General features: G+C 49.7%; 5 protein-coding genes across 5 annotated transcripts; 3 read left to right on the top strand and 2 right to left on the bottom strand.

Annotated features, from left to right (window-relative positions):
• Window positions 1-149: 149 nt before the first annotated feature.
• COCSADRAFT_86221 (uncharacterized protein) lies at window positions 150-317 on the top strand (the record flags this gene model as incomplete). The annotated part of the gene is made up of 1 exon (XM_007700827.1): window positions 150-317. A coding segment is annotated over one exon (168 nt), but the record flags the coding sequence as incomplete, so codon positions are not given.
• A 757-nt stretch (window positions 318-1074) lies between these two features.
• Window positions 1075-1746, bottom strand: COCSADRAFT_311945 (uncharacterized protein). The gene is made up of 2 exons (XM_007700828.1): window positions 1508-1746; window positions 1075-1454 (listed from the first exon to the last, which is right to left on the bottom strand). Exons 1-2 carry the CDS (start codon window positions 1701-1703, stop codon window positions 1294-1296), a joined length of 357 nt encoding a protein of 118 aa, XP_007699018.1. The 5' UTR covers window positions 1704-1746; the 3' UTR covers window positions 1075-1293.
• Window positions 1747-1939: 193 nt separating this feature from the next.
• COCSADRAFT_86794 (uncharacterized protein) lies at window positions 1940-3580 on the top strand (the record flags this gene model as incomplete). Its single annotated transcript, XM_007700829.1, has 1 exon — window positions 1940-3580. The coding sequence occupies one exon, from the start codon at window positions 1940-1942 to the stop codon at window positions 3578-3580; it is 1641 nt and encodes a 546-aa protein (XP_007699019.1).
• A 1062-nt stretch (window positions 3581-4642) lies between these two features.
• COCSADRAFT_311967 (uncharacterized protein) lies at window positions 4643-5372 on the bottom strand. The gene has a single exon (XM_007700830.1). The coding sequence runs from the start codon at window positions 5201-5203 to the stop codon at window positions 4913-4915; it is 291 nt and encodes a 96-aa protein (XP_007699020.1). The 5' UTR covers window positions 5204-5372; the 3' UTR covers window positions 4643-4912.
• Window positions 5373-7016: 1644 nt separating this feature from the next.
• COCSADRAFT_170432 (uncharacterized protein) lies at window positions 7017-9364 on the top strand (the record flags this gene model as incomplete). Its single annotated transcript, XM_007700831.1, has 9 exons — window positions 7017-7314; window positions 7412-7632; window positions 7690-7909; window positions 7957-7978; window positions 8029-8260; window positions 8310-8324; window positions 8376-8582; window positions 8641-9101; window positions 9163-9364. The coding sequence occupies 9 exons, from the start codon at window positions 7017-7019 to the stop codon at window positions 9362-9364; spliced, it is 1878 nt and encodes a 625-aa protein (XP_007699021.1).
• Between the last annotated feature and the right edge of the window lie 591 nt (window positions 9365-9955).

The following is a 9955-nucleotide window of genomic DNA, read 5'->3' on the forward strand; positions in this document are numbered from 1 at the left end:
TTTACTTGTAACGTCCGGGATCAGTAAGCTGGCCGGAACAGTAAGCTGGCCGCCCCACCAAACTCGACGCGACACTCTACACAACAACCATAATGCCGCGACAACAACGTTCTATACAGACTTCTCGTGAAGGCAGAATAAGTCTTGCTATGGCGTCCTATTATAATAATCCAAAACAATCTATCTACTCTCTTGCGAAAGCGTACGACGTGCCAAAATCGACGCTCCAGACACGCCTCCGCGGTATCCAGCCACGATCAGAGGTTCCGTCTGCTAGGCGTAAGCTATCACCTGTCGAAGAGCAGTCTCTTGTTCAGTGGATTCTAGAGCTAGATCGACGAGGCTTTCCGCCCCATATCATTGACGTGCGACGGATGGCAGACGCGTTACTCACAGCGCGTGGCCAAGATCCACCTCCACAACCTGTAGGCAAAAAATGGGTGTCACGCTTTATCCAGAGCCAGCCAGAGCTTCAGACAAAGTGGACTAGGAGATTGCATAGCCAGCGTGCCTCCTGCGAGGATCCTGTCGCAATCGCAGCCTGGTTTAAGCTAGTAGAGGAGACGCGCCAGACGTACGGTATCCTAGATCAAGACATCTACAACTTTGATGAGACTGGCTTCGCGATGGGCGTCGCTAGCACGTCTAAGGTAGTCACTAGCTCTGATAGAGTTGGTCGCGCAGTTATCGTACAGCCAGGCAATCGCGAGTGGGTGACAGCGATCGAGTGTATTAATGCATCTGGCTGGTGTCTTCCACCCTTCGTGATCCTGTCTGGTAAGGTCCACCAGGATATTTGGTATCGTAACCTCCCACTAGACTGGACTATCGGCGTCTCAGACAACGGCTGGACGACAGACGAGCTAGGTGTAGAGTGGGTGAAGCACTTCAACCAGCATACAGCCGCTCGTACGGCTGGAGTCTATCGTCTTCTTATCCTAGACGGCCACAGTAGCCACGCTACACCAGAGTTTGACCAGTACTGCACAGAGAACAAGATCATCACTCTCTGTATGCCGCCTCACACGTCGCACCTCCTGCAGCCTCTAGACGTGAGCTGCTACTCCCCTCTCAAGCGTGCGTACGGACGCGAGGTAGAGGAGCTCGCCCGCCATGGCGTCTACCATGTTGACAAAACAGACTTTCTTACAGCCTATACACGGATCCGGCCGACTGTATTCACGCAGCAGAACATCCAGGCAGGCTTTCAGGCGACAGGCCTTGTCCCTCCTTATCCAGATCGCGTCCTATCGTCGCTAACTGTCGTCCGAACGCCGTCTCCATCACAGACTACTATAGATAACAACGTTGCAGCGCAGACAGTAGCGCAGACAGAGACACCACATACAGTAGCAGAGGTTCAGCAGCAGCTACGCTATCTCCAAGAGCGGCTGCGCCGGCAGCCAGAGAGCCCAACAAGCGTCGCGATACGCCAGCTCGCGAAAAGCGCTCAGCTCGCGATGCAATTAGCAACAATACTTATAGAGGAGAATAAGAAGCTACGTGCAGAAAATCAACGTTAATAACAGAAGCAGAGTCAGCAGCGTTAATATATAGCTTCTGGTGGAGCCCTCCAGGTGCAGCAGGCTCAGCAGCTTACTACAGAGGCAGAAAGGGTGGTCATGGAGGCTAGCCAGAGCCAGGCGGGTGAGAGACGCCAGCGCGCGCCGCCAACGTGCACGAAGTGCCACACCCAAGGTCATAAAAGGACTCAATGTAGACTATAATAGACTACCTTATAATAAGATATAATTATATTATCTCTTGTTGTTGTGGCTCAATTGTGCAGAATGTCGCGTCGAGTTTGGTGGGGCGGCCAGCTTACTGTTCCGGCCAGCCTACTGATCCCGCACGTTAACGTGTTTTATCAGTAAGCGGCCCACATCAGTAAGTGGCCCACCCCACCAAACTTAGCCCAACACTCTACACAACCACCACTATGCCGCGACAACAACGCTCTAAACAGACTTCTCGTGAAGCTAGAGTACTTCTAGCATCTCGTGCGCTTCAAGAGAAACGTATAATAAGCCAGCGTCAAGCTGCTATGCTATACGACGCTCCACGAACGACGCTCCGACGACGCCTTCGCGGTACCCAGCCGCGATCAGAGACAGCCTCTGTCAATCGCAAGCTATTAGCTATTGAAGAGCAGTCTCTTATTCAATGGATTCTAGAGTTAGATCGACGAGGTTTTCCGCCCCATATTATTGACGTCCGACGGATGGCAGACGCTCTACTCGCCGCGCGTGGTCAAGATCCACCTCCAGCACCTATAGGCAAATGCTGGGTGTCGCGCTTTATCCAGAACCAGCCAGAGCTCCAGACAAAGTGGACTAGGAAGTTTAGTAGCCAGCGCGCTCTTTCTGAGGATCCTATCGCAATCGCAGCCTGGTTTAAGCTAGTAGAAGAGACGCGCCAGACGTACGGCGTCCTAGACCAAGACATTTATAACTTTGACGAGACTGGCTTTATGATGGGCGTCGCTGCGACGTCAAAGGTAGTAACTAGCGCTGATAGAGTTGGCCGGGCAGTTGTCGTACAGCCAGGTAATCGCGAGTGGGTGACAGTAATCGAGTGCGTTAACGCGTCTGGCTGGTCTCTCCCACCGTTCGTGATCCTCTCTGGTAAGGTCCACCAGAGCAGCTGGTACCGCGACCTCCCACAAGACTGGACTGTCGCAGTATCAGACAACGGCTGGACGACTGATCAGCTTGGCGTAGAGTGGATGAAGCACTTCAATCAGCATACAGCGGCTCGTACGGCTGGAGTCTATCGGCTGCTTATCCTAGACGGCCACAGCAGCCACGCTACGCCAGAATTTGACCAGTTCTGTACAGAGAATAAGATTATCACTCTCTGTATGCCGCCTCATACGTCGCACCTTCTACAGCCACTTGATGTAAGCTGCTTCTCACCACTTAAGCGCGCGTACGGGCGTGAGGTGGAGGAGCTCGCCCGCCAAGGCCTCCACCATATTGACAAGATAGACTTCCTTACAGCCTATACGCGGATCCGGCCAATAGTATTCACGCAGCAGAACATCCAGGCAGGCTTCCAAGCGACAGGACTTGTCCCTCCTTGTCCAGATCGCGTCTTATCGTCGCTTACAGTTATCCGTACGCCGTCTCCACCACAGACAACCACAGACAATAACGCCGCTACGCAGACAGCAGCAGCGCAGACAGAGACACCATGTACAGTAGCAGAGCTTCAGCAGCAGGTACGCTATCTCCAAGAGCGACTACGCCGACAGTCAGAGAGTCCAACAAGCGTTGCGATACGCCAGCTTGCTAAAAGCGCCCAGCTTGCAATGCAATCAGCGACGATACTCGCGGAGGAGAATAAGAAGCTACGTGCAGAAGTCCAGCGTCAACGACAAAAGCAGAGTCAGCAGCGTCAATATATTGCTTCTGGTGGAGTGCTCCAGGTGCAGCAGGCTCAGCAGATAGCTGCAGAGGCAGAAAGGGTGGTAGTGGAGGCTAGCCAGAGCCAGGCTGGTGAGCGACGTCAGCGCGCGCCGCCAACGTGTACGAAGTGCCACACTCAAGGTCATACACGGACTCAATGTAGACAGCAATAGACTACCTTATAATAATGTATTACTATATTATCTCTTGTCGTTGTTGATTAATGGCGCAAAGCGTAGCGTCAAGTTTGGTGGGGTGGGCCACTTACTGATGTGGGCCGCTTACTGATAAAACACGTTAAGCTTTTCTCTTAGTAAGCAGCTAGGTGGTCTGTGTGTTTTTGTTTTCGTGAGTGAGACGTGTTCAAATTCAAAAACACGACAAACAGCGAGAAATCAGTTTTTGGAATTATCGTCACAAGGGGTTGGAGATACACCCGCCAATGGCCGCAGCAGTCTCTGCAGGCCATCGCGCGTCCCCTCGCGTCGGTTTGGCACCTGCAGAGCCGCTGTTGCGGCCCTGGCTCGCATAGACAGCAGAATTTGCGAGCAAGCTACTTAACATGACACGACCACCAAATACGGCGGCAGCCATCTAGCCACAACACAGCAACGCAAGACGCGATGACGGAGCCCAGACATCCCACCCAGCATCATAGTTACATCACGCACACCCAAAGTCATCGATGGGCTTCCTGGTTAGTCCATCACCGTCCGACAATGTCTGCAACATCCCGCATCGACGAGTCCTGGAGCTGAACGGCATCATCTCTCACGCGAACTACCTCGCAGACACCCAGAATGCTACCATTGGTGCCATTACATACTTACAGATCACCAGACAGCCTCGTCCACTGTCGCCCCACGTGTTGAAGGACTGGTCCCCCTTCGACACACCTGACAAGGTCTGAGGAGGTTCGCATGAGAGCTCTCATGCTTAGTAGGCTTGACGACACGCACGAGCGGAGCATCGCTCCTGTGAAACTGCGTTGTGACGAAATGCTGCTGCCGCTGTGCCCGGTGGCAGGTCACACCACAAGATACGGCCACATGGGAACCTAGTGGACGGCATCATAACACTTGAAGAACATCAGAGATTGGGGAACATACTTTGAGCCCTAGGGGTATTAGGGCAAGCTAGCACACACGACAGCTGAACGCTAGGAGGAGACTGAAGGTATTACAGACGCAAAGCATGAGGCAACTGTGTCTCTACGAGCCTTGAACAACGCTGCACACATGAGGCTTCGAGTACGGCATACACATAGAAACACAGTTCGCAGAACACAAACATAGGCAAAAGACGTCACTTCTACAGACGAAATGTACATAGTCGTAGATAGAAGCCAGACAACGGCAGGCCTCTGAGGACAGATGGCTCTTTCGAGAGTGAAGTGGGGCGTTGTGGACTCACGTCCGCATCGCGTCGGCTGTCTGCCATGTCTGTCATCCGGGCATAGCTGCGGAGAAAACGCGGCTGAAACCGAGTAGGACAAAATCAATCAATCAATCAATCAATCTAACTAGCGTCACATCCTCTCCTCCCCACAGCTGGTCGTGCTGATTGAGGTCGCCGGCCAGCACCACGTCCACTACCGTGCCGGCCCTTCTTCTTGCATCTTTAACCACCGTATTTAGCTTGTTGCATGCGTCTCGCAGTGCTTGCCAGTCTCCTCCTGGTATGTACACCGACACCACCAACGCCCGACGCTCGTGCAGTCGGATGATTGCTGCTGTCAAGTCCGGCGACTCTACCCGTACCTGTTCCGCTTCTATCTCTCTGTTCACCCACAGCATGCTCCGTATCGGCCACCTTCCTTCTCGCCAGGTCGATGGCACTATCTTGATCCACTTGTGGTGTGAGTTGCGCCAAGAAGAGTTGCGCCGAAGCGCCGGGATTAGTTACTGTACCTCCGTACCGTGGGTGCGAAACGATGATCTGTTAGGCTTAGTTGAAAGCGATACTTAGCATTCTATAGTAGCGCGCTAGAGAGCTGTATCCGTCTTCAGCAGACAGTCCTACAGCAATACTCAAAATTTCCATGCTTCTAACTATACTTAACGTTAGGGGTTGCTGTATCAAAGCTAGTCCTATCCCACATCGACAATAGCATGGTTCTATACACACCACAAACGCTGGCGGTACTTTGGGAAAAGAAAGGGTCAAGTTATTTGGGTTAGACATCCGGGGATCCTGCAATGTCGTAGAAGGGAGACGATGACCAGATCATCAGCGCTAACACAGAATCTGACCCTGTCCCAAAACTTTAACAGCGCTAGCTTTACAGGGAGGCATGGTTTACGAGCCCTAGCTGTTAATATCAGATGGCAAGGCATATGTGATTGACAATGCCGATTGCATGTTACCTAGCCTAAGGTAGCAACGCGTAATCTAAACAAAGCGCGCATCTCAAAACATGTAACAGCGCTATAAACAGCCTAGTCCTTCTTTATCCCAGTCGCTGTATACTGATTAAGCCACACTTGGAATAAGACACAACTCACCGTATGACAAAGTGGGTCTGAAGATCCTTGCATATACGCTAATGAAGCTATCCGACCAGCCACCTCAGATATATGTGTTTCCCGTCAATGCAGGGTCTCCATCGGCTCACCATTGCTAAACACGGTCAGAGTTAGCTGCATTAGTTAAAATTGACCGGAGACTTGTTGATATATACATAAGGTACGTGTGATCAACAATATTCATTGCGTGTTACCTAGCCTAATGTATCAGTATGCAGCGACGAAGCGTAGAATAAGGCCCTCACTGGGAATTATGGACTATTTAGTGGGTGTAGGCTGGCTGGCAAATGGGTAGGGGTAGACTTGGCTTATGTAGGACCCAACACTATTCCTTCCACGCTAGGTAGCCCATACCTATCTGCCAGCCATATATATATATGTGGGTGTGTATCCATGATGCGCTGCCAGGCAATGTTCCCTGGAGCGCGTATCTTGCGATCAACCGTGCTGTAGATAAACTAGCTCTTATCGGCCTCGGCCGTTCTGTATCGATCAAGCTCTGCTCGGCATAGGGCACAGCTTACTGTATAGCAAACTAGGTATGGAAGCCCCTGGTATGCACCTTGATGGAACCTTCCAGCCCGTCGCCCGAGACAACTAACGTGCAACCCTCCGTGACGGACATCCCGGCGTGCTAGAACTAACCAATCATCTAGCGAGGGTCACATATCCTTGAGGAGTTGATTGATTGGCCAGTTCTGGCACGCCGGGATGTCCGTCACGGAGGGGTGCACTTTAGCGTTTCTAGTTGTTGCAGGGTACTAGATTAGGAGGATAGCTATGCGCCCTTGCATGTATCTTATTTAGACTCATCTTTCTCCTCATTCATGTGTCTCAAGTTGCTCTTGTCAACCAAATGAGTGTCCCTCGTCCTAAGTTGACTCGACGGAGGGGTGCGTGCGAAGAGTGCCGTCAGAGAAAAGTTCGATGTAAGCTTATCCCCTGATGACTAAGGTACACGCTAATGGACACAGGCGATGGAGCAAATCCGTGTAACCACTGCCAAGTATATAAAAACCTTTGTTCATCCTGAGACTCGCCACTAATATCATAACAGCGCAACGAATCTCTATGCGAATACAATATGCGTCGCTCACGACGTCATTTAAAAGAGAAGAATAACCAGAGCCTTGATAAGCACGTCTTGACAGCGGCACAGCCGTATGTGATGAGTGGCAGCACGATGCCCAATTCCTCAACCCCAGATCATTCTTCTGGAGTTGCTGTTATCGGACAGAATGCTGAGGGCCTAGCAAATCTTTTGAACACGCCATTCAGTGAGGAGTGTTTCTCGCAGTTGGTGTCCGATAGTGCGCACTCGTATTTGGACTTCGATTTCTCAGGCGAAACAACACCCGGCACCAACCAAATCCAAATCATAGGTACATATCAGACCCCCTTGGTTTTTTAGTTTTCGGCTCTAGGGAAATGCATCTGTGATTCTTTCCACAACGGAACAAATCGTTGACTAGAGAATAGAGCCAGGTCAGCAAACAAGCAGTCTCCAGAACCAGAGACCATACCATACCCCCAGAACCGGCACGCCCATGCCAGATTGGTTTAGGTTGAGCCACGAACAAAATCTGTACGAGCACAGCGCCGCCCAGTTCTGTGATTTCCCAGAAATTGAGCAAGACGACAATGCCATTGAGTGTACACTTGCGCTCTTCTCAGGACGAATAATAGCCGACAAAGCAGAGGTAAATGCTTTATTATTCCTCACTAATCATCAATATCTAGTCGCTAACACTGCAAAGCCAAAGCCGTTCTCAACCTATAAAACCTATAGAATCACTGCTCTTTTCCAAAACGCATATGGGGAAAGCCGTAGACAACAGGCAGTGTTGGACAAAGTCAAGGTGCTGCTTTCTTTAGAGCATCAGACCTTTCTCACCAGTCTCTTGAGCAAGATTGACTCTGGCAGAGAGCATCAGAGTCTAGACCTAAACGGCCTCCCTGTGAGGAAACTTATTCAGAGTATGTATAGGATGTCGTCTACGAGAGGCCTGCTAATGATTTACAAGGGGCGTTCCGAGAGCCAGGAGGGTGAGTTAGCTAAACAGAAAATGCGCTACATGAACTCATATGTAATATAGGCTAAGTTTGTTTATCAAGGAACAGGAGGTCACGCGCATACAAGAGCGGTTTTTTGATCCAGTAAATTTGCCTATAGAGATTAGCGACATGTCATTGTTAATTGCCTCGCTCGCTTGGGGAGCTTTGTTGGATCCAGAAGTGAGCTCGGTTTCCAAAGCAGCACTACTAGATGCTGTGCTGGAAATTTCAACGTTGCTACTTCGCCAGAACGGTAGCATCCGCCAGTTCTTGGTAGGTTCTTCCATTCGATGACAACCGAGGTTCTGCTAACCTAAGCCAGGCGCTTGTTGCTGTAGTTCGTAAAAGCCCGACCATCTACAGCGAAGCAGTCGGCTAACCTACCCAGCTCTGTCTTGCCGAGAAAATAGGACTAGAAAACCTACCTGCGCTCATAATTGGCAGTGTTTCGATTGCAGCATCCTTGAGTCTCCATTTGGATCCTGTTATACGCAAGCTCTGTGACAGTGACGAGCAAGCCATCCGGACTAAACGAGCCATGTGGCTACTCTACTGCATTGATAAATCACACGCATTAAGGTGGCAAACCTTCTCCGTATGCTCCGCATTTTCATTGAGAGCTATTTAGGACAAGGCTAATACATGGAAAACAGCTAGTCAGCGATGACTCTCTTCCAACTACGAACCCCCCCGATGACGTACTTGAGAATGATTCTGCAACTACACCATCTCTGGAATGGTTATGGATTCGGTCTCAGTACTCTAAAATCTGCTCGAACATTCTGCAGCTCACAGTAAGCGCAGAGGAAAAGCCATCTGAAGATCGTTCAAACAGAGCTGTGACGCTGTCAACGGCGCTGTCAGAATGGTATAGATCAACCAGGATTAGCCAGATGATGCTCTCTCTGGACCATAGTAATGCTATGCGCGCCAAGCTCCAGACGTCCTACTATTACTATGAGGCTCGGTTTCAGTTACTAAGCATAAGCCTACCAAATCCACAATCTTCTTCTCTTGCAGAGTTCCAGGAGTGTAGAGGGCTACTTAAGCGATCAATACGGGAAATTATCGCGCTTTCTCACACCATACCTTCAGAATACCTCGTTCAAGACTAGTAGGTATCCTATGAAATAGCGCGTTCTACAATAGTATTGTACTAATTAATTGTGTCACAGTACCTATCTGTTTATGAATAAGCTTGCTTTGTGCCTGCTTGCGCTAGACATTCTCCTGGATTTGGAGCAGGATTGTGGGAAGGAAAGCCGAGCTTTACTTAGCATGATTGGTGGTTTTTTTGCTAGGGTAGATATGATATTGCCACAAAGTACTATTTTCAAGGGGGTTTCTGATTTAATTGAGATTCTCACATATCGTTGACTCTAAGGCAGAACAAGAGCAAATTATACAAAAACACCAACTTCGAGTTTTCTAGAATAGGTGTAATTTTAGCGAAATATATACAAATCCACACACACACCAACTTCGAGTTTTTCAGAATAGGTGTAATTTTAGCGAATTATATACAAATCCATCCCAAGAAATCGATTACAACTAGTGCCAACTCGTGCAGCCCACGCGCTATAGAGCTAGAAGCTGGTAAAGTAGCTAATCTGAACACGTCTCACTCACGAAAACAAAAACACACAGACCATCTAGTTGCTTACTAAGAAAAGAGCTTAGTAATAAAATGCCGCCAGACAGTGATACTATTGTAGTCAATACTCAAGAAAACAGACAGGAGAGCCTAGGGCCAGAGGCCCAAACTGATAGAGAAATGGAGATAGAGTCTACTCCAGCTACACCTACTCAAAACCAACAAACACCTAGCGTGTTTGAAATACCAATACTACCACCAAACAAACGATACGCCAACTTCTCACCAGAGAATACCTATAGAGGTAGAAATCCATACCAGAATACCTCTAGCCTAAAACCAATCGCCAAGAACTCTGAACAGGCAATCTATTG

This window comes from Bipolaris sorokiniana (genome assembly GCF_000338995.1).
Source record: "Bipolaris sorokiniana ND90Pr unplaced genomic scaffold COCSAscaffold_5, whole genome shotgun sequence".
NCBI lineage: Eukaryota > Fungi > Ascomycota > Dothideomycetes > Pleosporales > Pleosporaceae > Bipolaris > Bipolaris sorokiniana.